Source organism: Molossus molossus, unplaced genomic scaffold (genome assembly GCF_014108415.1).
Source record: "Molossus molossus isolate mMolMol1 unplaced genomic scaffold, mMolMol1.p scaffold_m16_p_3, whole genome shotgun sequence".
Classification (NCBI taxonomy): Eukaryota; Metazoa; Chordata; class Mammalia; order Chiroptera; family Molossidae; genus Molossus; species Molossus molossus.
The window spans coordinates 86,263,724-86,291,174 of record NW_023425366.1 but is presented as its reverse complement, the minus strand read 5'-3'; the positions used below and the strand labels follow the sequence as shown (position 1 = coordinate 86,291,174).

Genomic DNA, 27,451 nt, shown 5'->3' with positions numbered 1-27,451 from the left:
GGACTCTGAATTTCATTTATAATAGAAACTAATTGCTTAAGTATTACAGAGGAAGTGAAGGAGAGATCGATATTTGATATGTAAGAAATGAAGGCATAGGATAAGAAATTATATAGGAGGAGAAAGGCATCCAGGTATCTTTCATGTATTCAGTATGTATTTATTGATAGCTTACTATGCTAGAAGCTGGGATATAAAAGTGAAAAAAGTAGGCCAAGTTCTTGCCCTCATGTAGCTTACACTGTAGGGAGGAAACCCACCTCGAGATAACATAATGTCAAATTGTGATAAAAATGCCTCTCTCTTACAAATTAGGTTTAACATTTTTTTTCTATTGCATTTTACATTTTTTAAAATAGCAGCTTTATTAAGATGTGATTCATATATCATGACATTTTTTCTTTTAAAGTGTACAATTCAGAGGTTTTCGTTTTATTAGCCAAATTGTGCAAACAACTATTAACAATGGTTTTAGCAGGATTCTCTGAGTGTTTCTTTTTCAGATCTTTTCTGAAAGCTGCCTTCTTCTTTTGGTATTAATCCTGCCCTTTAGGCTCCACTAATTACCAGCTGACTATTCTGCTTTTCTTTTTTTAAATCCTCACCTGAGGACATTCTTTATCTTTAGATAGAGTGGGAGGGAGAGAGAGAAACGGAGAGAAAGAGAGAAACATCCATGTGAGAGGGACACATTGACTGGCTGCCTCCCACATGACCCTGACCAGGGCCAGGGACGAACTGCAACTGAGGTACATGCCCTTGACTGGAATCGGACCTGTGACTCTTTGGTCTGCGGGCCGACACTCTAACCACTGAGCAATACTTGCCAGGGTGACTATTCTGCATTTTGATACAGTGCCCTAGGGCACACATTGCTCAGCAGTCTGATAATTAAATTCTGGCAGGGGTAGTTTTTTTGACTGCTCTTCAAGGTTTGTTCTATTGCAGGTGTGCTCTTCTTAGCTATCTTTCCCTGTTTATTTTTCTTATGAATTAGGTGGCCTATGATTTAGCTTGTTGCTCTTAATTAAGAGGAATTATTTTTTAAAAACTTTTTTTCTTTATTGATTTTAGAGAGAGGAAGGGAGAGGGAGAGAGAGATGGGAACATTGATGAGAGAGAACATTGATTGGCTGTCTCCTACATGCCCCCTTCTGGGGATTTGGCCCACAGCCTGGGCATGTGCCCTGACTGGGAATCGAACCAGCAACCTCTTGGTGCACAAGTCGACGCTCAACCACTGAGACCCACCAGCCAGGCAGGAATTATTATTTTTAAGGCACCCTTAGGCTTGAACTTCCTCACACTGTTTCAGATAAAAGTCAGTTACTTTTGGGAGAGCTTCAGATTTCTTATACTTTGCCTATCCTCCAGGGCAATCATGCGGAGCCACTGTTCTGGGCACAGGGCTGGGCAGTTGCCTCTGGCTTGCTACTTCTGGTGTCCTATGAGCAAATGGGGGTGAGGGCAGTGGGGCCCCAATAATCTCAGCCTGTGGTACTGTGGTAAACTTCTGTTTTATAGGTGGAGACTGCGTGGAGAAAGGGAGCCTCTGATCTCTTACCCACACTAACCGGGAATTTAGCCTCTTTATCATGGAATTGGAGGGGATAAGAAATGTTGATGACCTACTTTTTTCTGTGACACACTGTAAACCTTGATTAAGAGCTGAGAGGAAGCTCTGCTCTCGGCCACACCTACCTGCAATGGAGCTTCTGTGGACCTGAGCTGAGGCAAGGTAGCAAATGGGTTATGGCTCAGATGCCTGAAACTGTCCTTATACCACATTTTAGTGGCTGTTTTTGAATAATATTTCTTTATTCAAATATGTCCTTAGGACAATTTCCAGACTTTAAATGGTTGTTTTTTAAAATAGTTTTTGTTAGTTATGCTTGTTTCACTGGTGAGTGGGTCTGTGAAGCAACTTTCCCTATCATCCTGGAAGTGGAACTCTCCAAACTACTTAATTCTAAATGTTCCTAAAGTTTAAAGATATCTTCTTCTCAGTAAGGAAATTACCATTCCAGGTAACTGAGGTTTTTTTTCTTTTTTTTTTTTCTTCTTACTTTTCTGAACAGAGGTTTTAGTCAGACATGAAACCCAGAGCTACCAATATCAGAGGAGTCTTTGCACTCTCTAACTGTCATATTAAGGACTTTTATAATCACCATATATATCATGAGTTAAAGATGTTATTTTCAGGGTATGTTTACCTAGTTTTTGGCTACCCACAGAAATCTGCCGTTTCCCCCCAGTGTGTTTATTTGATTGGAATTGACAGTTCTTTGGCACTGTTGATATGTGGATGTTTCCTGTGGAGGATATTTGATTTTTTGTGTTTTGTTTTTGCATTCTTAGAAACATACAATTTACAAATTTTTAAATTGATATTAAATTAAATTCTGAATTTTTTAAATGGCTTCATATGACATGAAATTACATTTTATAAAAGAATTTTACTGACATCTTAGCATTTCAGTCATATATAGAGTTTCATATAAAAAAGTTAGACACTTAGCCCTGGCCAGATGGCTCAGTTGGTTGGAGCGTCATTCTGTACACCAAAAGGTTGCAGGTTCAGTTCCTGGTCAGGACATATACCTAGATTGCAGGTTCCATCCCTGTTCGGGTCGCATATGGGAGGCAACTGATTGATATTTCTCTCTCTCTCCCTAAAATCAATAAGCAGATTTTTGGCTCAGGATTAATAAACAAACAAATAAAGCCAGAAACTTAAATTTTTAGAACTTGAATGTGCCTCATTCTTTCTATTCTACTGAATGAAGAATCCTTTCTATTTGTCGCCCTTGATATGTTTGTTAATATACCTAGTTCAGTCACTCTCTACTCCTTTCTGTGTTTACTCTTGTGATCACTGAATGACTCCATTCCTAAAATCTCACATTCCTGAAAGGGAATCCAGTGTAAGGCAATAATCATACCAAATCATTTCAAGGTCACTGGAAAGCAAGTATATTGGTTTTTCTTGGCTAATCTTCCATTTTAGTTTTGATGGTGGAGAGGTGAGTGGGGTCATGTTGTAAATATACTTATACCTCTGCCTACAATTATCATATAGATAATTTCTTCAGCAGGAGCATACGTTTGACGGTTTCTTGCAGAATGAGGTGGTAGACATAATTGAACCAATTGACTCACACTCTATTGTTTATTAACATGAGCATTTCTTACCTCAGGCTATAAGCAAAATTACCAAAGGAGTTGATAGTGGTCAGTTTTGTAGTAGTTAGCCTGCTGTTGGGAATTCCCTTTAATATAAAATTCATTTGTATACTATTGTAATATATAACATTTGTCTGTAATAGTGATCTGTTGTGAAATTTTACTTCCATGATATACTGTGTCTGGCTGCTTGATGAATTTCATACTGTAACACACATATCAAAGTAGGATTTAATGGTAAAATATCCATGTATGTTCCTACAGTTCCTCTGGAAGGACACACAAGAAACTGGTCATTGGTAGCCCCTAGAGAAGAGAATGCCCTAGGCTGGAGGGCTCAGATGGGAAGTGTATCCTTTTATTCCATTTAAGTTTTGTAATGAGTATAAGCTACTGAGACAGTAGTAGTAAAGCACTAAAAAGTAAGTAAAACAAAAATAACAAGGTAAACAACAGCAAAAGGGAAATTAGGCAGACTCCCTGTGGATACTAGCCAAATATTATTTGGTGACTGCTGTTTGGGTTTCTTCTCACAGTTATTAAGCTCTCCATGTTGATTGATGGCTAAATTTGATTAGAACTCTTTTCTAGGTGGTAATAACTCAGTTCTAATATTTTATCATCATATTGTTCCCTCCAACTTAAGATGATGTAGAAAAGTTGCCAGGTTTCTCTTTGACATGAGATCTGTTCTTGATTTGGAATGCAAGCTAATAGAGTGTTGCTTCATGAGTAAAAAGACCACGGTGGTGATTTATGAGTATTCTTCTACTATTGATAACTAAGACAAGATTTTTTAAGGTACTTTGATCTTTATAGATGGTGAAGAATTTACTTAAATCTTTTTCCAAATTCTATATCTAAAGTCTGAGTGATTAAATTCATTCTCGGTGTTTCATTTTCAAAGAATGCAACTTTAGCCCTGGCCGGTGTGACTCAGTGATTGGAGTATTGTCTCAAGCACTGAAGGGTTACAGGTTCGATTCCTGGTCAGGGCACATACCCAGGTTGCGGTTCAGTCCCCTGTTGGAGCAAGTGCAGGAAGCAACTGATCAATGTTTCTCTTTTACTTCAATGTTTCTCTCTCTGTTTGTCTCCCTCCCTCCCTTTCCCTCTTCCTTCTTCTCTCTCTAGAATCAATGAAAAAAGTATCAGGTGAGGATTAAAAAAATTAATAAAAGAATGCAACTTTAGCAAATCTCTTTATATAATGCAGTTGGATTATATTAACTTTTATGTTATTGTCATATTGTATTTTAAACATTTACAGGCTTTCTTTTTCTTTATGCCCTTTAGCCGGCCTCAGAAAGTGTGTTTATGTCCATTTCTACCAGTGCATCCTCTGCACATCTCTACCCACTTGTACATAATTCAGCATCCAGCAGAGGTGAGTAAGATTTTGTGATATACACAATTTCAAATAGGAAATTAGTATACAGGAGGAAACATACAGATGAACATACTCCTTCCTCCCAGCTACTTAGTATTTCTGGAAATAAATGGACAATAAATGGGAAAAAATCTTTGGGAAAAAATAGTTTCTTTTATATATCATATGGTAGTATAGTAAAATGATGTTATTTCATAAAAACTGTCATTGAATAGTATAGAAATTTAGAACTTTAACAATTTTGTGTGAAGGTAAAATGGGATTTTTGTGAGTACAGAGCTAGGAAAATCATTGCTTTTTAAATTTTGCTCATAGCCTTTATACATTGATGTCTTTTCTTAAAATAGAAGTAATTCTCAGCATATTATTTTATTTTACTTTTTGTTTTTATTTCTTAATTTTTACTTTTCAATTAAAGTTGACATACAATTTTATATTAGATTCATGTGTACAATATAGTGAGTAGATATTTATTTAACTTATGAAATGATCACCCTGATAAATCTAGTACCCATCTGACACCATACAGTGTAATTACAATATTATTGGCCATATCCCTTATGCTATACTTTACATCCCATGACTATTTTGTAACTACCAATTTTTACTTATTAACCCCTTCTTTTTTCATCTTTCTCCCCAATCTCCCTCCCATCTGGCAACCATCAAAATGTTCTCTGTATCTATGAGTTTTTTTAATTTATTTGTATATTTTGGTTTTTAGATCCACATATAAGTTAAATCGTATGGCATTTGTTTTTCTCTATCTGACTTATTTCACTCAGCACAATATCCCTCTAGGTCCATCCATGTTGTTGCAGATGGCAAGATGTCCTTCTTTTTTATAGCTTAGTCATATTTCATGCATTGCGTATATGCACACTTCTTCATCAGTTCATCTATTGATGGACACTTAGGATGTTTCTGAATCTTGGCTATTGTAAATAATGCCACAGAAACATATGTATGTATATGTCTTTTCAATTTAGTGTTTTGTTTTTTTTTGGATAAATATCCAGAAGTGGAATTACTGGATCCTTTTTTGTCTCTTGTTATATAGCATTTGTTTTATTTTAGTTCTTTTGTTTTCTTTATTTGTTTATTTTTTTATCCTCATCTGAGGATATGTTTATTGATTTTTTAGAGAGAGAGGAAGGCAGAGAGAAAGAGAGAGAGAGAAAGAAACATCGATATGAGAGAGAAACATTGATTACTTACTTCTTGTGCACTCCACAACCAAGGTATGGGCCCTGACTGGGAATCAAATCTGCAACCATTTTTAGTGTATGGGACGATGCTCCAACCAAGTGAGCCACTTGACCAGGGCAGCCTTTATTTTAAAGTTTAATTTGTCTGGTGTAAATATTGCTACCCCCCCCCCCCTTTTTTTTGTTTTCACTCTCATGAAGTATCTTTTTCCATCCCTTTACTTTCAGTCTGTGTGTGTCTGTTGATCTGAAGTGGGTCTCTTGTTTTTATATGGATTCTTGTTTTCTTATCTATTCAGCTACCCTATGTCTTTTGATTCAATAATTTAATCCACTTACATTTAAAGTAATTATTGATAGATATATAGTTATTGCCATGTTATTATTAATACTTTACATCTTTTTTTAATTTTTCTTAAAGATGTCTCTTTAGCCCTTGATGGTTTGGCTCAGCGGTTGGAGCGTCGGTCTGTGGATCAGAGAGTCCTGGGTTTGGTTCCCGCTAAGGGCACATACCAAAAAAAAAGATGTCTCTTTAACATTTCTTGTTATACTGATCTGGTGGTGATGAACTCCTTTAGCTTTCTTTCTAGAAAGCTCTTTATCTTTCCTTCAATTCTAAATGAGCTTTGCTGGGTAGAGTAATCTTGGTTGTAGGTCCATGCTTCTCATCACTGAATATTTTGTGCCAATCTTTTCTGGTCTGCAAAGTTTCTGTTGAGAAATCAGCTGATAGTCTTTTGTTTTTTAAAATCCTCACCCAAGGATATTTTTCCATTTATTTTCAGGTAGAGTGTGGGGGGGAGGGAGAGAGAGAAAGAAAGAAACATCGATGTGAGAGAGACACATTGATTGGTTGCCTCCTGCATGACCTGACTAGGGCCAGGGATCTAACTGCAACCATGTGCCTTTGACTAGAATTGAATATTTACAACTCTTTGGTGTGCAGGCCGTCGCTCTAACACTGCTGAGCCAAACTGGCCAGGGCAATACGCTGATAGTCTTATTGGAGCTCCCTTGTAACTAACTAACTGCTTCTTTCTTGCTGCTTTTAAGTTTCTCTTTTTGCCTTTCACTTTTTGCATTTTAATTATGATGTGTTTTAGTATGGGCCTCTTTGGATTCATCTTGCTTGGGATTCTCTGTGCTTTTGGGTTTGTATGTCTATTTCCTTCGCCAGGTTAGGGTAGTTTTCCATCGTTAACTCTTCAAATGGGTTTTCAAGTTCTTGTTTTCTCTCTTCTCCCTCTGGTACCCCCATGATGCGAATGTTGGAGCACTTGTTGTCCCAGAGGCCCCTTAAATTATCCTCATATTTTTGGATTCTTTTTTCTTTTTGATTGGATGTTTTCTGCTTTCTTATCTTCCAAATTGCTGATTTGATACTTCGCTTCATCTACTCTACTGTTGATTCCCTGTAATTTATTCTTTATTTCAATTATAGTATTCTTCATTTCTGATTGGTTCTTTTTTTGTTTTCTATCTCCATTTTTATGTTTCCTATCACTTTGTTGAAGTTATCTTGGAGACCACTGAGTATCCTTATAACCAGTTTTTTTAAACTCTGCACATGGTAGATTACTTGTTTCCATTTTGTTTACCTCTTTTTCTGGAGTTTTGTTCTGTTCTTTCATTTGGGACATGGTACTTTTTATCCTCATTTTGGCAACCTCCCTGTGTTTGTTTCTAGTTTTTAGCTAGAGCTGCTACTTCTCTCAGTCTTGATAGAGTGGCCTTATGTAGTAGTTGTTCCATGGTGCCTAGTGGCACAGTCTCCTTTGTTACCTGAGCCAGGTTCTCTAGGTTTGTCTCTTTTGTGGGTTATGTGTGCCCTCCTTTTGTATTGAGTCTTGATGGTTGTTGGCACATCAGTGGGAGCGACTGATTGATCCTCAGGCATTGATTAATACTATAGGGACTGACCCTACAGAGCAGGATTCACTTTAGCTGGTCTCTGTTGCCTGCTGCTGAGTCTTCCTTTGGGTGTGTCATTTATGGTGGTGGTTGAATAGTGTTCTTGTGTGGTCTGAAGCCACACCACTGTGTGTGTTGGTTCTGGGGTATCTTGGGACATGCAGTCCAAGATCAGCTACTGCCTGTGACCTGCCTGGGGCCACCTAGTATGAAGTACAAAGTGATCTGTAGATGGTTGCTACTTGTGCTGGGCTTGATGGTGCCTGGGAGAGGCTAAGCTGTGAACTGAGGCTGGCTGCCACTAGTGCCAGGCTTGGACTGCTCAGCAAGAGGCACAGAGCACATTGAGGCCAGATGCTGCTTGTTTTAGGTATGTGAACCTTTGGAAGATTTTAGGAAAGTCCACAGCATGAGCCAAGAAAGGCTGTTTGAATGGAAAAGCCATTTTGGGCCCACAGGTTGGGTAGGACAGGGTGAACTGTGTTAGCTAGGTTGATGGAGACTCATTATGTGGTGCCCACCTGCACCTGCAGGTTGAGTGGAGGTAGGGCTCAACAAAGGAACAGTGGCTTCTGGCAGCATTTCTGTCTGTAAGAAAGCTACCCTGCCATCCTTGCCCTGAATTTAGAACTTTATTTCCTTTTCGTTATGTCCCTGGTACCTTTCGAGATGCTGCCCCAGCAATGAATCTATCAGCTATCCCCATGAGGGTCCTTTAAGAGAAACATCTGGTACTTCATTAACCCTCCATCTCACTCAGCCATAATCTCTGCTGGTTTTCACAGCCAGAAGTTATGGGAACTTCTCTTCCCAGCACTGGAACCCTGGGCTGGGGCTTGGGCTGATATGGAACGAGGACAACACTCCTCAGGGGGGACTTCTGCAGCTGGGATATCCTTCCTCATTTTTAACTGCCTTACGTGGGTGTGGGACCAGCCAGTTCCATCTCTCTGCTCCTACCAGTTTCAACATGGCTTCTTCTGTATATCTGTAGTAATTGGACTTCTGTTCAGCTAGATTTCAGGTGGATCTTGATGACGGTTGTTTTGTAGTTTAATTGTAATATTGATGTGGTTGTAAAAGGAGGTGAGTATGCATTTACCTTGCCATCTTCACTGGAAGCCACTCTGCATTTTATGATACAAAATAAAAGCGTGAAATCATTTTTTTTAATGAATAGAACAAATATGTATATTTTTTAGTATATATGTTGTAGATAAAGAATTTTAATGAATACTTTCCTATATTAGGAAGTGTATATGTGTATATGTGTTTGTGACTCTTGATTAACTGCAGTAATGAAGTGGGAGGGGGTCACAGACAACCAAAAAGTATATTAAAACAAAACTAGTCATTGCATGGTACCAAATGAGTTCAGTGTAAACTATTCCAGCATTTAGGAACTCAGGATATCATAGGTTGAACCAGGCTTTTCAAGGACTAATTTTTAAAACAATTTCTTAAGCTTATACCAATCGAAGACTTGAACAAGATATAAAAGATATTAATCTGTCTTTTTCCTTTCCAAATGATGAAGCATATATTCTTTAACTGCAGATCATTAATATTCCATTTATTGGGCAACTGTTTTTTCAGTGTTAACAGCAGCATATTTTGGTCAGACTTTGACAGTTTGGTCACTAGCATTATTTTGTTGCATTTAATCTTAAAACACTGTGCAGTTCAAATTTACGTAAAATGATAGCTTACTGGCCATAACAGTTTTGGCTGAAGCTTAACTTTAGATAGTGAATGCTATTATCATTTTGCAGTATACACGGTATGATGTCTTTTTATTATTATGTGGTTCCAGACTTAGATGGCTCTTAAAAAGTAGGTGTTTTCATTGATTTGTGGCAACTTGAAATGCTTTCAAATCTTCCCTCCCTCTCTCCCTCCCTCCTGCCCACCCTTCTCTTCCATTGTTAATTTAGTGTTTAGGTAATCAGTCCATGATTGTGTACTCCAAATGTATTTTATGTGTAGACAAGTACATCCGTATTATTTTCCTTATCACCCAAGGAATTTTCCAATCTTAATCTATCTCAATAATACTGGGCTGCTTGCGCTTAATATCAGCACACTATTTTCAATAGAAGAATATACCAATTTATGACTCTTTCTAAAAAGTGATTGAAAACCATTTGGATAGATTCTACGAGGTGGCTTTGGGAAAAGGAGACTTACTTAAGAATGAAAACAAAACAGTTCTTTCAAAAATAACAAAAAGATGTACAAGAAAGAAATGTTGTGTTAAACTGCTTGGCCTTTTGTGAACAATGTATATGCAGCCATAATGATGTAAACACTGTTTAAGTAAAAATGTTAGAAACCCTAGCTGATGTGCCTCAGTGAGCTGAAGCATCATCCCATGCACCGCAAGGTGTCGGGTTCAATTCCTGGTCAGGGCACATACCCAGGTTGCGGGTTCGATTCCTGATCAGGGTGTGTATGGGCAGCAGCCAGTTGATCTTTGTCTTTCTCTCCACCTTCCTCTCCCTAAAATCAATAAACAAAATGTCCTCGGGTGAGGATTAAAAAATATTAGAAGACGTGAGGGTAAGGAGTGATGTCAGAAAGCCGCATCCTCATTTATTATGAGGGGCTGTAATTATAAAAGGCACTAGTTAAGAGGAAGGGCTCAGGAGCCAAATTGCTTGAGTTTAAATCCTTAATAACTCTGTGAGCTCTGTAACCCTGGGCAACTTAGTTAGGCTCCATGTCTTCAGTTTTGTCATAAGTAAAATGAACATGTTAAAAGATATACTTCTTTACTGGTTTATTGTGAACAGCAAATTACTGCACTTTGAATAATGTACATTAAAGTTAGCTATTATGATGATAATACTAGATAGTTTGTATATAATAAATTATAAAATTGATAAATTAAGAAATAGCAAAACAGACACATTATTTAGAAATATGGCGATAACTACCAGAAGATATAACTAAAAGAGTTGAAGTGATTGCCTCTGGAAGTGGTATAGGGGAGTGTATTGGGGAACATTATACATTTTTTGGCACTATTTAATTTGATATATATACATGTGTTAATTGATAAAGTTTGGAAAGTGATTTCAGTATATGTCAAAATCTCCTAGTGATGGTCTAGAGTATGAAACACTGTAAAATGTCCTAACATGCCCCATCTCACCTGTCTCCTCCTAGTTGCATTTATATATTAGCTGCTCTAAATTGCTGTTTTCATGCTTCCTCAGAATTCCAGCATGCTACATGGTTTTTAAATAATCCCAGAAACTTGTTACTCTCCTATTTTCTTTCCCAAATTTTTATTAGGTAGATGAATTTAATTAGTCTCAACATCTTTAAATTTATTTATTTATTTTTTATCCTCACTTGAGGACATTTTTCCACTTTTTGTTCAGATAGAGCGGGAGGGAGAGAGAGGAAGAGAGAGAGAGAGAGGAAGAGAGAGAGAGAGAAACATCGACGCGAAGGGACACACCGAGTAGCTGCCACCCGCACGACCAACCAGGGCGGGGGACAAACTGCAACCGAGGTACGTGCCCTTAGCGGGAACCGAACCCGGGTCTCTCTGTACCGCAGGCCGACGCTCCAACCGCTGAGCCAAACCGGCCAGGGCTTTAAATTTATTTTTTACATATTATTTTAGTCAACACTCCAGGAACCCAGAAGTAAAAGTAGTACATACAAAAATGTCCATAAAGGATGTGTGTGAGTGTGTTTATGTGTGTGTGTGTGTGTGTGTGTGTGTGTGTGTGTGGTTGTTGAATACTGTTACTACAATACTTTTGTTTTTTGCTGCTTGGTCAATAAATTTATTATTGTCTGTGTCTGAAAAATCTTCATAGAAAATTGTGGTGTCGTTGATTAGGTCTGAGAAGCTGGTTCCTGAGCTCTGAGGAAGGTTGTCTTCTGAGCTACCCGATCTTTCTTCTGGGCAAGAGACATTTTGAGATGGTTCTACCTCTTTTTTTTTTTTTTTTTTAATCTTACCTGAGGATATTTATTCATTTATTTTCAGATAGACTGGGAGGGAGAGGGTGAGGGAGAGAGAGACAGAGACAGAGACAGAGACAGAGACATTGATGAGAGAGAGACACATCGACTGGTTGCCTCCTGCACGACCCTGACCAGGGCCAGGGCTGGGGACTGAACCGCAACCGAGGCAAGTGCCCATGACCGGAATCAAACCTGCGACACTCTGGTCTGTGGGTGACGCTCTAACTGCTGAGCCAAAACAGCCAGGGCCCACCTCTTATTTTTAATTTCTTTCTTAGGCTTCTTTTCATAGACTGGATTCTCTCTTATAGCAGCATGAGCTTTCTTTCACATCTCCTCCATCATGTCTGGAGTTATGTTGTTCTTTATGTACTGAGAGAATTGTTTCTTGTAAGCGTCTTCATCTTCTTCCATTAAATGACACATACAGTCTGCAGCGTTCTGACCCATGATGTGCTTCCGATGTACTTCTGCGTTGAATTCCTTGCTTCCTGAATCATAACCAGGGAATCATTTGGAACTGTGTGATGGAGAACAATTCTCCATCTACAGCTCCCTTTAGGGACCCAAAAACTTTAGTAGCAGTTCTGGCAAGTCCTGCATCCAAATAGCAGGTGAAGGCACCAGGTTGATCATCAGTGCTTCCCACATTGTATTCATCTGTCACCTCCACTTGGCCTTCATGGGTCCTGCCAATGGCACACCAACGGAGAAGCCTGCGGCCAGCAGCAGGCCCGAACAATGTGCTGCAGCATAGCGTGTCAGGCCAGTCTTCACACCATACTTTGGGAGGTCATCACCATGAGCTGCACAAACCATCTTATCTCCTTCCATACGGGCATCAGCAACCTGACAAATGATCTCTCTGTTGGTTACACGAACTATCATCCTGTGTTTGGGTGTGTTGTACTTACTGTTTTTATCCTGGAATACCAAGCATTTTTGAGCATAGTAATCAGTTTTACCCTTTCGTTGTCTTCTAAATTTCACTTGGATCTTTTGAAGGCCTTACTTTTGACAACTTTAACAAACCCTATCCTGTGGAAGAGAGACCTGTGCCATGGCTTGCCACAGACCTGCAGGCCCAGCACAGCTCCAGAGGGGGCGGGGGAAGTACAATACTTTTTCTTTCTATTGTAAACAAATAACTTATAAATTTATTTATTTATTTATTTCCCTTTTGCTTTTTTTTTCTTTTTTATTAATTAATTTTTGTTACAGATGTTTCTCCTTTTTCCCCCACTGATTCCCCCCTCCCCCTCCCTCCCTGCCCTTTCTCCAGATTGTTGTCCATGTCCACTGTTCATGCATACATGCATATAAGTTCTGTGGTTTATCTCTCCCCCACCACCCCCCTCTTTAGGGGATTGTCAGTCTGTACCCCACTTCCGTGTCTCTGGCACTGCCCCATTCCTTTGTGGAAATTTATTTATTTTTAATTATTTTAGTGACTTCACATGTAACATTACTGTTTTGTTTATTAAATTCCTAGGTAAATGATATTCCTAAAGTAAAGTAAATAATATCTGATATTCCTTAAGGACATTGTCATTTTTTTTTAAGACACAAAATAGTCAAGTTATTCACTGCGAGGGTATATATAAGCAGGATTATATAAATTGATAAAGACAATATTGGGCTGTATGTAGGTAAGCTGATTAGAGAGTGGCACTGTTACTTATTTGATTGAGTATGACATTCCCAGTTGGACTGGTTGAGAGGAGCCAGAGAGTGACTGAGCACTATAGACCAAAATAACCAAGAAAAGTGGGGCTAAAGCAGAATAGCTAATCACTTGGCTCTACTGGGATTGAGGATAGAATTCTTGTGACAACAGGAAAGGTGGGTTTTAGTGTTAGATGCAAGGACATTGAAAAAAACCACTTGTGATAGTTAATGGGATTTACAGAAATGGTCACCAAGTTTTTCCACTCTAAAGTTATTATTTTTCTTCCATTTCTGTACTCTTTATTATTTGGAAGTAAGGCCATAAATTCAGCCCATGCTCAAGTGGGAGGGAGATAAAGCTTCACCTCCTGGAGGGGGGAGTATTTACATTTATTACTTCTATAAGGAAGTTTGTCTCTTTTCTCCCATTTATTTATTTATATTAGTCTGGACTCTATTTATTTTGTACTTTGGATTATGATCTAAATACTATGTTACTTATATTGTTGCTGAAATTGTTCAGTTTGGCCATTGGGAGCTCTTAAGATTGGCTTCTGTGTGCCATTGATATGCCCCATCGTTTTGTATTTTGAACATTTCCTTGCTTTGTTGGCACAAAGATGTAGGCAGTTATCTTCAAGTTGACATACTACAAAATGTAATTACTATTGGAATAAAAAGTTTGTCAGAATAAACGATTCAATTTAGTGAAACACAAATTTACATTTTTCATAATTTTAACTGTGATTTAATGTTATCTTATTTTGATCAGTAAACCTCTAAACATACCCAAGTAGAATAAAAATGTGCACTTGTATTATATTTACTACTGATAAATCAGAGGAACTATAGTTCTTTTTATTAAACTGCGGTTAGTAGTAAAAGACTTGTGAAAATTCTGTATAATGTTATAAATCAAATATTCATCATAAAAGTTTTAGAGGTATGTGTGTCTAAATACAAACCTACATTTTAATTAATTTTTTAATTGAAGGAAAGCAAAGTGTTGCGGACAGTTCCTCTACTGGCAGCATGCCTCCCCCGGGACAGGTGTAAAGTCAAGATTGGTCGTCGTTTTAGTGAAGAAAGGTAAATTAACTTTTAGGGCAATTTAAAATAATTTTTTTCTATATAGATCTTTAAAAACAATTTCTGTAAATTTATTCTTTAGACATAGAACATGGTACATTGGAAATGGTAAAAAATTTAAGTTCTGCCTTTTCTCTCAAAATAATACAAGACAAAGCAAAACAAACAAAAACACTTCCCCAAAACATAACCAAAGTAGAATAAACAAAGGAATGATAGCATGATCTGAATTCTATACTAATATATATTGAGCCTAAAAGACATATATATTTACTGTTTATTTTATTTTTGTTTAAGATGATAGGGTACTTGTATTAGATTTAGTTACATTTTTTTCTTTTTAAAAATATATGTGAGATACATTTATATAACTAAATAAATATCTATCCATTTTCACACATTAAGGCTTTCCTAAGTACAGTGACTAGAACTAAGTATTTAGTATTCTAGTTATAGGTACATCATATATTGTTTAAGGATAAAACACCTTCTCCTGTCATAGTTTAAATATTCTTTTTGATGAGGCCCAGTACTTTTATATGCAACAGCCATTAGTTAATACCTTCATTGACAGACCTATAATGTTCTTGGATCTTATTTCACACTGTATTACATAAACCATTATCATAAATATGTATTACACACTATATATATTTAAATCTTTCTACAAGTCTTTTTATACCTTTGAATCGTCTTTGTTGCTTTTCTGCCCATTCACACAGCCCTTATAAATTACTTTGATTCTTTCTTCACAATTAAATATATTTTTAGATGTCAAATTTAATTGCTCTTGAAAATATAGAGATTTCTTTTTCAGTTCACTTATGAAAATGCTAAGTAAGACTTGTACTAGCACAAAGGCCAGGGAATTGACCGAGCTTTTTCCTTCCATTATTATTTTCGCTTCCTTTATAATTTAGTTTCATGTAATGACAATAATATCATGTTAGAACTTTATATAATCATTTTTTCTCTTCTCTGAAACTGTTGGTTAGGCACACTTTTCTCATATAGAATTTTCTGTTTTAGTTTTTGCATTGCCTTGCCCACAGAGGAGAAATTTGTTCTCAGCTTGGTGCTGCCATTTGGAATTTTGCCACTTTGTTGGGAATGGAAGGAAGCGAGATCCAGAGCTCATCCCATGGGGAGCAGCCACATCATTTCCACTGTGACACTTCTTTCACACAGAGGCTCTTTATGAAGCTAGTTTCTCTGTAATTATTGGGTGAATGTGAATATATAGGTGGAACAGGACACAGGAATCTGCCAACTTGGATCTAGCTTATTTTGTTGCAGAACTGATGAGCACTTTTGGGGGGTAGAACTGGAAACCATTGGGGCCATTCCTGACATTTTGGCTATCTAACCCCTCCATGAATGTGCGTGGGGATGAGAAGCTTGACACGCTTCCAAATAGCTCATCCCATTTTGAGCCCTTTATATTAAGTAGTTCAGTTTTTCCCATGTGCATAATATAGTGCTTACTCAGTAAATTATTCTCTGATGGATTTTAAACTAAAGATCATTAAGATTATTGATGTAATATTAATCTGATAATTATTAATTTAAGCTTTTCTTAGAGTATGTAATATAACCATAGGGGAATGATTATGAGACATACTACTTTTGGTATCCTTTGTAAATGGAATTAAAAATACTTATATTTAATTTTTTGCCTCTAGTATATAAGAAAGCAGTTAGGTTTTACATACTAACCTTGTATCCACTGACTTTCTAAATTCATTTGTTAGTTGTAGAAATTGTTGTGTGGATTCTCTAGGACTTTCTGTGTAATAATAAGTAGCGTTATTATATGCAAATAGGGTCTTTTATACTTCTTCCTTTCAGATCTTTATGGCTTTTATTTATTTTTTTCTTGCCTTATTGCAATAATTGGGACCTTCAATACAATATGTATTTGGAGTGATGAAAGCCAACATCTTTACCTTGATCTTAATCTCAAGGAACATTATTAAATATGAAATTGGCCATACATTTTTGTAGATGCCTTTTACTGGTTTGAAGAAGATGCTGTTTGTTGTCTTTAACTGACTCTTTCGTGTGTCTCCTTCCCCCTCAAGCTTGTTTTGTTTCTTGTAGACTTAGGCTATCTTATTACATTTTTAGTCTCAAAGAGCTTTGATTTGTGTTTTTTTTTTAATGAAGTTTAATAAGAATAATAAAACTTTGTTACCCCACAAGGTGATAAAGATTTTTTTTTTTTTTAAAACAACTTTTAGAGATCCTGAACTTTCAACTGTTTGTCGGAAGTCTGGTACATTAATATTATATCCAGGGGCTGAAGCTGCTAATTTGGAAGATTTTATATTAGATTCTCCTATTTATCCTTCCACAATTATCATCATCGATGGTACATGGAGCCAGGCTAAGGACATTTTCTATAAGAATTCCTTGTTCCGACTGCCCAAACAGGTAAACTAGTATTTTATTGTAGAATAAATACAAATGTATAATTATGTATGTTGTATATGTTGTTTCTAAGGGGATACACATACATTTTTATATATGAATTTGATAGTATTTGCATAGGTGAATGTATACATAAATATGAATATGCTTCTGTGTATGTGTGTGTATTGGGGGGGGGTAGGTTAGGTTTGAGATATATGTATAGCAAATTTCAAATTTGTCATTCTTTCTCAATTCCCACTGCCTAACTTTACTATATAGTTTAGGCATTTTGCTATATTAATAGTTTCTCAGACATATAATTAGAGAAGTCTGAGGGTTATTTCTATGTGTATTAATGTTTTTTAAGGATTGTTATGTTTAAATACTTTTATTTGGTAACTAAATTACTCTGTTCTTATTGGGAATGACTGAATTTTTATGAAATACTTTTTTTTGTCATTCTTTGTTATAAGCATATAGTTTATCTGTCAATTTGTTGATGTAATTAATGAGGATGATACATTTCCTAATATTGGACCATTCCTGGAATGAACTCTACTTGTCATATTAAATTGTCCTTTTTATGTATTGATGAATCTCATTTTATTTAATGACATTGGAATATTATTTATACATTTTTTTATACTTTTATTGTCAGGCATACTAAGATATTATTTGGTTAACTTCACCAAGTAAGTGGGAGAGATTTTAGTATTTTTCTATGGCCTTGGATAGTTTAAATAATATTAGAATTCCTTGCTCCTTAAAAATTAGATAGAACTCACTGGCAAAACCTATTCCTGTTCTCTTTAAAAACGGTAATTTAAAAACTCTTTCAAACTCTTTGATGGGTATTATTCAAGCTGTCTAATTCTATTTGGATTAGTTTTTAATAACTTTGATCTTTTCTAGGGAATTATTTCTTTCCCCTAAGTTAAATTGGTTGCCATATACCTTTATATATTCTTTAGTACTTATTTTAATTTTAAAATATTCCCTTCTCCTTTCTAATCATACATAAATAAACACACATTTTTTTTCTATGAACAGACTCAAAAAAGGTTTCTCTATTTTATTGTGCTTTTAAAAGTATTAGACTTCAGATTGTTTTAATGGCTGTTGTACTTTATTTTTATTTAATTAATTTGAGCTTGTGTCTTGATCAATTTCTTTTGCCCTTTTCAGCTTTTTTTTAATTTTTAAGATTTGTACTAAGAGTACTACATTGCTTTGTTAAGGTTTGTGAGTTTCTTCTTTATAATAAAGGGAAATAGGGTTGCAATATTTCTTCTTAGTATAACTTTCATTGTATCCTACAGCTTTGGATCTCTTACACAAAGATGGGTGTGTTCTTATATTTATAGCATTGATATAATTTGTAATGTCTTTTGCTTTCTTTCTACCCATGGATTATCAATGAATTCTTAATTCTCAAGTGTTACCACATATTTTATCACTTTTATTTCTGATATTGTCGGGTTGTAATAAAAGAACATTGCCTGTAATATTTTGAATAATTTTACGGTTTCTATATAAGTACATAGTAAAATTTTGCGTATTTTTGTATTTACAAATTTTGTATTTACAAATTTTTTGTATTTGCAAATTTTGTATTTACATTTTTAAAAACTTTGTTAGCTGCATTTTTTTCTGTATGTTTCTATTTTTGGCTTATTTGGGCTGTTTGATACTAAAAAAGGTATAGTAAAAGCTTTTTGTTTAGGTATTTCTTTTTTTCTTGAGAGAGAGAGAGAGACAGAGAGAGAGAGAGAGAGAGAGAGGGAGAGAGAGAAAGAGAGACATCTATGTGAGAGAGACACATCGACTGGTCATCTCCCGCACGACCCTGATCAGAGCGGGGACTGAATTGCAACTGAGGTATGTGCTCTTGACCGGAATTGAACCTGTGACTCTTTGGTCCATGAGCCCATGCTCTAACCACTGACCCCTACAGGCCAGGGCTGTTTGGGTATTTTTAATCACATTATTCCTGCATTTCCAATAGTTTTTGTGTTATATGTTTATCTATTCTGTTTCGGGTGCATATAAACCATGCCCTTAGTGAAAAATAACAGTGAAACCCTGGTTCTGAGATTTAAAGCTCAAATTCTTTATAGTTTCATTCCCTTTGACTAAAATGCAGACATGGTTTATAAGATACAAAACAGTCCTAAAAAATTGTTAACATGTTGAGTGCATTGAATAGGCAGTTCCAATTCCAAGTGCTTTACATGTATTAACTTGTTTTAACTTTATCCAAATCCTATGAGGTTATGTATTGTTATCTTAGACAACAGAGAGGAAACTGAGGCACAGAGATGTTAAATAGTTTGCTTTAGATCACATAACTATTTCATAGCAGAGCTGCAGTTTGAACCCATTAGAGCCAAAGCCTGTGGTCTTAACCAAAGTGGTATATTGCTTCTAAAATTGAAAATTTCCACCCAAGATATTTACATATAGTAGCTTCTGTAGGTTTATCTAACTTCTAAAATATTTCCTGCATGCCACAAGAACCAATTCATAAAAGGCATGGATACTGTCAGATTGTGGTACATTTCAGGTAAAATTTTATGTTCACATTGCATTTAGATATTGCCTAATAATCAAAGAAAGTTTAACAAGAGTGGTAACATATGAAAAAGTTTTAGTCCAATATTTGAATTTTTTTTCTATTCTGCATGGACATGCCATATCTCCATCTCTATTATTTATGTTACCTACATGACTACCACAGAAATGAAGTACATAGTAACATTAAAAAGATTAAAAGCTATTTAAAAAGATATAATCACCAAAATAATTGTTTTCCTTTAAATTCAATAGCAGAAAAGGAAATAGGTAAATTAAGTAATTGCTCCAGTTCTATGCCATACATTTCTGTTGCCTTATCCTCTTTTTGTTCTTCTATGTCAGAAGAAAATATAAATGGATATTTGTTTAATCTTAAATGGATATCTTACAACTATAAGATAAAAGAAAATGCTTAAAAGAAACATCAGATGGATATGACTTTGTGGGAGAGAATATTACCATAAACTAAATGGCAAAAGCAAATGACTTTCTGGACAACTATGAATCAGATAAAGGCATCAGAAGCTTAGAGTTCTTAGAAATGAAGAAGGTAAAGATGTCAATTAAAAAATGGGCTGCAGCCCTGGCCGGTTTGGCTCAGTGGACCAATGGGTCTCGGGTTCAATTCCGATCAGGGGCATGTGCCTCAGTTGAGGTTTGTCCCTTGCTCTGGTCGAGGTTGTGCAGGAGGCAGTCGGTTGATGTGTCTCTCTCACATCCATCAATGTTTCTCTCTCTCTCCCTCCCTCTCCCTTCCTCCCACTCTATCTGAACAAAAATGGAAAAGTATCCAGTATTTTCAAGTGAGGATTAAAAAAAAATATTGGGCCGTAGTTCGGCCAGTGTGGTTCAGTGTATTGAACGTCCTCCCATGGACTGAGAGGTCCTGGTAGGTCCTGGTTTGATTCCCCGTCAGGGCACATGCCCAGGTTGCAGGCTCCCTCCCCAGTAGGGGGCGTGCAGGAGGCAGCTGATCAAAGTTTCTCTCTCACACTGATGTTTCTATGTCTTTCTCTAAAAAATCAATAAAAACATAGTCTAAGAAAGTGGGCTGTAGATAGGAAGAGAAGTTCATAAAGTAGAAAATAAATGTATTTATAAGAACCATCACCTACCCTAGTAATTATATAAAAACAGATACTAAGTTATTGTTGAAATAATTTAAAACTTATAGAAAAGTTTCAAGAATAATACAAAGGTCCCTCAAATACCATCAAGTGTTAACATGCCACATTTGCCTTCTCCCTCCCTCCCTCCCTTCCTCTCTGTATAATTATGTTTTTCTGAAACTTTTGAAAGTAAGGAATAGATATCCAAATTTTACTTTTTGAAATTTTGTTAGCTCTAATCCAGTAAGACTATTTTTTTCTAAATATATTTTTTGCCTGAAATAAATAAAATAGTAATTTACAGCTCAACACAATTTATAAAAACTCATGCTATATATCTTGAGACAGTTTCATCGTAATATATGTGGGAAATCTGGACCATCATAGAAATATTAATATCTATGGCTTTTTAGAGTGTCATATAATATCCAGCCAAATATATAAATATGACTTGTTTCTAGAAGTTGTTGCAGAATACCAATGAAATCTGTACATTTATTTTTTTCTAAAAAGATATACCCCCCCACACAAATATATAGGTAAGTTGAATTGAAAATGGAATTGTTTTTTAAAAGTAACTGTAGAAATTTCATGAGACACTTATAAAATTATAAAATGATATTGATAATTATGATGATTTTATAGTAAATTCTGATCTACTAAAAACCAAAAGGGTTTGCTTATTTTTAATATATTTTTGAATTCTTGAAAAATTTCCCATTTATTTATGATGATTTTTAGTTAATTAGTAACCCTATTCCTTAGCTTTTCTGGAAAAAGTATTTTATTACATAATAGACTTTCCTAAGGGCCTTGTTTTAATAAATTGATACAAATAAATTATAAGTAACATGCTTTTTTCATGGGCAATGACAGAAATCCAACTCAAGTTAACGCAAAAAAGGAGATATATAGGTCATGTAACTAAGAAATTCAAAATGGGTAGGAATGGCTTCAGGCTTGGCTGGATCTCATTTTCAAGAAGCTCTCTGTTTTTGAGGTTTGGTCTGATTTTCTCTTATTGTGAATGGATATCCTCCCTGATACTGGACGGTGTCTGTGGTAAGCAGCAGGTTAGCCTACTTTTGGTTTTATTTATTTTAATAGAAAGATGATTTCTCCTTTTCAAGGTAGAATTCTGATGGTCTTTTTATTGGGTTTGGGGTGGATGATGGTCCCATTATTGACAGTAGGACTACATAAATCAGAAAGAAATTCCTCAGAGGACACGGGCTGTTATTAGCAGAAGGATGATTTAAAAGCATAGATTGGCCAACCAAAAACTTCACAGATAACTACTTTCTATGACACATCAGTTGTCAATTTGTAAAAGCATGCTTATTTTCTACATTTCTTGGTTCATTCGAAGTTAGTGCTCTATATAAATGTTACAACAATTCTCTCTTATAGTCTTGTTTACCAAGTAAAAAATAAAAGTATAAAAGTAAAATTTAGGTTAGTTCTTGTCTAAGTTTCCCAAATCTATAAATAATATAGTTTAAGTTAACTAGGTTTTATTTTAAAATGTAATTAGTCATTTTTTACCAGTCCCTCAAAAGTGGTAAAAAATGACTAATTATACACACACACGCACACACACACATACATACATACATATATATATATATATATATATACACACTCATATTCCTGCTTTTTGCATAAATTTGTCTTAGCTGTTACTCTTAGTTTAGTATAAAAATTTTGCTCCTTATGCATTAGAGAAAATGGTAGAAAGAAAACAAGTAAGAATTAAAATCCAAATATTGCTTTCTTTCTTTTTTTTTTTTTAATCCTCACCCGAGGACATTTTTTCCATTTTTTTGTTCAGATAGAGTGGGAGGGAGAGAGAGAGAGAGACATCGACGTGAAAGGAACACGTTGAGTGGTTGCCACACACATGACCCAACCAGGGCCGGGGACAAACTGCAACTGAGGTACATGCCCTTAGCGGGAACCGAACCCGGGTCTCTCAGGACCGCAGGCCAAAGCTCTAATCGCTGAGCCAAACTGGCCAGGGCCAAATATTGCTTTCTTTACAGAAAAAATATGTAGTTTTTCCCCCCAAATAAGTAACCATGTGAACTTTATACTTATCTAATTAAGGAATGAAAGATTTGTAATGCAAATCCATTAACTTGGCCTCCTTTTAATCTGGATTTCTAATACATCAGACCATTTGGCAGTGAATCACTTTCCTTAGGGGAATTTCGCATAGGAGACTCTTAACATTTTCTAGGAATACATCCAAGGTGAATAGGGAAGAGTTTGTAGAGTCTCCTGGCTTTCTTCATAAACTTGTTTTCAGTGAATATTTGCATTCCTTTGTTCTACCACTTTATAAACTTCCACTTAAAGCTTAATTTCTCACTTGAAAAGCAGAACACTTTTGGGAACATTCACTGGCTAAGACATAGCGCTATGATGGACTGGTTTATGTTACATGTCTAATCTATTGAAAAATTCAAATTTATCATTCTCCTTTTACTATTTTTATTGAGATATAATTGACATATAGCATTATATAGGTTTCCGGTATATAGCTTAATTATTCTATATTTGTATATATTGCAAAATAATCTCCACAAGAAATCTAGTTAACATCCATCACCACACAGAGTTATAATTTGTGGTGTGATAAGAACATGTAAGATGTACTCTCTTAGCAACTTTTAAATATATAATGTAGTATTATTAACTATAGTCACCATTCTAGGTTTCCTAGGACTTATTTTAGAATGAAGTTTGTCCCTTTGACCTCTTTCATCTATTTTGCCTACTCCCTACTTCCCATCTTTTTAAATTACCAATCTGTTCTCTGTATCAATGAACTCTTTTTCTGGTTTGATTTTAGATCCCAAATGTAAGTGATATCATATGGTATTTGTCTTTCTTTGTCTGATTTATTTCCCTTAGCATAATGCCTTCAAGGGTTCTCCCATGTTGAAAATAGCAAGATCTTCTTTTATGGCTGAATAATATTCCTGTGTGTGTGTGTGTGTGTGTGTGTGTGTGTGTGTGTATCACATTTTCCTTATTCATTTACCTGTGGACACTTAGGTTTTTTCCATATCTTGGCTATCTTAAATAATGCTATAATGAACATGGGAGTGGGCATGTAGATATCATTTTGAGTCAAGTTTTTTCATCTTCTCTAGATTAGCCTTTTAATTTTATCCCAAAATTCAGTTTTGTTTATTTCTATTACCAGCATTGGGAATTGACGTACTCTTTCAAAAACTTTTTAATTTAACTTATTGGGGTGATATTGGTTAATAAAATTATGGTTTTAGGCATACGGTTTTATTGGGAATTGGCATACTTTTAAATGCTCTTTTTCTCTGAGAAGGATTTTTTTTTTACACTTAGAATATGTAAAATATTCTGAAGAACTAGGGAACAGTACAGTCTTATTGAGATATAGATTTTTGAATATCCTGTTCTTACCGTTTGTTAAGTGACTTCTATACTGTACCCTCCAATAAATGTGCTTTAAATTAGGACCACAGCAGAATAACTGTTTCATCTCATGAAACTTCAATGTCCTTGGGGCACAGTCAGAACAGTTGAATGTTGAATATGAAATGCCAATTTACTATATCAGTGATTTACTCTTTTGACCTTTGTTCATCCATGTTTTAGCATGTATCAGACTTGATTCTTGTTTATGACTAATAAACCATTATATGCATATACTATATTTTGTTTACCATCCATCCATTGATGGGCATTTGGTTTGTTTCCACTTTTTAGCTATTGTGAAGTGCTTTTATAAATATTTGTATACAAACTGCTGTGTGAATACCTGTTTTCAGTTCTTTTTGGTATATACCTAGGACTGGAATTGTTGGATCATTTAGTTACTCTATATTTAACTTTTTGAGGCACTACCAAACTGTTTTCCAAAACAGCTACACTGTTTTACATTTACATTTATTTCCTCTAGCAATGTATGAATAATCCAATTCCTCCATATCCTGACAACACTAGTTAGGTCCTTTTTTGTTTTTTAATTACGGCTATCCTTGTGGGTGAAGTGATATCTCATTGTGGTTTGATTTGTGTTTCCCTAGTGAATAAATGATGCTGAGTGTCTTTTTTTTTTATCCTCATTCGAGGATTATTTTTCCATTTATCTTCAGATAGAGAGGGAGGGAGGTAGGGAGGGAGGGAGGGGGAGAGAGAGAGAGAGAGAGAAACATCCACATGAGAGAGACACATCGATTGGCTGCCTCCTGCATGACCCAAACAGGGCCGGGCATGAACCACAACTGAGGTACGTGTACTTGACAGGAATCCAACTGGAGACTCTTTGGTCCACTGGCCGACGCTCTAACCTCTGAGCCAACCCAGCCAGGGCAATGCTGAGTGTTTTTTTATGTGCTTATTAGTCACTTATGTATCTTCTTTGGAGAAATAGCTTTCAGATCCTTTGCTGATTTTTAAATCTTGCTATTTTTACTTTTTGTTGCTTTTTTTTAACTATCATACGAGGACATTTTTTCCATTTTTGTTCAGATAGAGTAGGAGGGAGAGAGAGAGAAACAGAAACATTGATGTGAGAGGGACACATAGACTGGTTGCCTCCTGCATGACCCCGACCAGGGCCAGGGATGAGCTGCAACCGAGGTATATGCCCTTGACTGGACTTGAACCCCCAACTCATCAGTCTGAGGGCTGATGGGCTAACCGCTGAGCCAAACCAGCCAGGGGTATTTTTACTTTTTATTGTTGAGTTGTAAACAATCTGTAGAATAGTACCTAATTATGTATATGACTTGAAAATATTTTCTCCCATTCTGTGGGTTGTCTTTTTACTTTATTGATTGTGTTCCTTGATGTACTTTTAATTTTGATGAAGTTCAATTTATCTATTTTTGTTTGTTTTTTGACTACTAGATGTTTTAATGCTCAGAGGAAAAGAGGTGAGGAGAAAAGTGCTGGAGGCCCTGAGAATAAAGACAAAGAATGTTCAGATTTGGGAAAAGTGCTTAAGATTCCCTGGGTACCAAATGCTAGACATGTTTTCAGAAGTCAAAAACTTGTTACTCTATTCTCTATTAATTTAATTTTCCAAACATTCTTATATGGCTTATTATGTCAGTTAACTTGTTTTTCTTCTGTACTTTGAATTTTTAAACAACTATTTATTTATTTATTTATTTATTCCTCACTTGAGGACATTTTTCCATTTTTGCTCAGACAGAGTGGGAGGGAGAGAGAGGAAGAGAGAGAGAGAGAAACATCGACGTGAAAAGAACACATCAAGTGGCTGCCTCCCACCCAACCCTAACTGGGGCTGGGGACAAACTGTAACCAAGGTATGTGCCTTTAGCAGGAACCGAACTCGGGTCTCTCTGGACCATGGGCCGATGCTCTAACCGCTGAGCCAAACTGGCCAAGGCACTAGTTATTTTTTTAATTAAAAATTTTTATTTTTATTTTTCAATTACAGTTCACATACAATATTATGTTAGTTTCAGGTGTCCACCCAAGTGATTAGGCATTACATATTGTACTCAGTGATCATCCTGATAAGTCTTCCATCCATCTGACACCACACATAGTTATTAGAATATTATTGACTATGTTCTCTGTACTTTATATCCCCATGACTACTATTCAGTAAAAACCAATTTATACTTCTTAATTTCTTCACCTTTTTTACCCATCTCCCAACCCCCCTCCCATCTGGCAACCATCAGAATGTTCTCTGTATCTGTGAGTCTGTTTCTATTCTTCTTGTTTGTTTATTTATTTTTTAGATTCAACTGTTGATATATAATAAAATGGCAATAAATACTCTATCTATCTATCTATACTTATTTTTATTTTTTAATCCTCACCTGAGAATTATTTTTTTAAATGATTTCTATTATTTTATTTATTTATTTATATATTTATTTATTAATTATTATTATTATTTTTATCCTCACCTGAGGACATTTTTCCATTTATCTTTAGACAAATTAGGAGAGAGGGGGAGAGAGAGAGAGAGAAACATTGATGTGAGTGAAACGCATCAACTGGTTGCCTTCCACGTGATCCTGACCAGGGCTGGGGACAAACTGCATCCGAGGTACGTGTCCTTGGCAGGAATCAAACCCGGGTCTCATTGGTCCGCAGGCCATTGTTGTAACTGCTGAGCCAAACTGGCCAGGGCTGGGGATTATTTTTTAATTAGAAACAGAGGAAGGGAGAGAGTGAGGGAAGGAAACATTGGTATGAGAGAGAAACATTGATCAGTTGCTTCCTGTATGCGCCCCAACCTACTGGGGATCCAACCTGCAACCTAGGTATGTGTCCTGACTGGGAATTGAACCCATAACCTTTTTGGTGTACAGGATGACGTTCCCACCAATGGAGCAACCTGGCCAGACTGTTTATATTTTTGATCTTATTGTTTTTTTCTTAAACAGGACTCTTTAACATTTCATATAATACTGGTTTGGTGGAGATGAACTCCTTTAGCTTTTTCTTGTCTGGAAAGCTCTTTATTTGGCCTTGGATTCTAAATAATAGCTTTGCTGAGAAGAGTAATCTTGGTTGTAGATCCTTGCTTTTCATCATTTTGAATATTTTGTGCCAATTCCTTCTAGCCTGTAAAGTTTATATTGAGAAATCAGCTGACAGTCTTATGGGAGCTCCCTTGTAGGTAACTAACTGCTTTGCTGCTTTTAAGATTCTCTCTTTGTCTTTAAACTTTCTGCATTTTAATTATGATGTGTCTTGGTGTGGGATTCTTTGGGTTCATCTTGTTTGGGACTTTGTGCTTCCTGGACTTGTATGTCTATTTCCTTCACCAAGTTAGGGAAGTTCTTTGTCATTAGTTTTTCAAATTGGTTTTCAATTTCTTGCTCTCTTCTCCTTCTGGCTCCCTCATGATGTGAATGTTGGTACGCTTGAAGTTGTCCCATAGG

General features: G+C 35.9%; 1 protein-coding gene and 1 pseudogene across 1 annotated transcript in view; one reads left to right on the top strand and one right to left on the bottom strand.

The window, feature by feature from the left end:
* Positions 1-27,451, top strand: part of DTWD2 (DTW domain containing 2) — a 91,724-nt gene that overhangs the window by 19,969 nt on the left and 44,304 nt on the right. Inside the window, exons 2-4 of the mRNA XM_036279276.1 lie at positions 4,480-4,570; positions 14,342-14,436; positions 16,677-16,869. Coding sequence (XP_036135169.1) covers positions 4,480-4,570; positions 14,342-14,436; positions 16,677-16,869 — 379 coding nt within the window. The remainder of the gene's footprint in view (positions 1-4,479; positions 4,571-14,341; positions 14,437-16,676; positions 16,870-27,451) is intronic.
* On the bottom strand, positions 11,548-12,728 carry LOC118641754 (annotated as a pseudogene).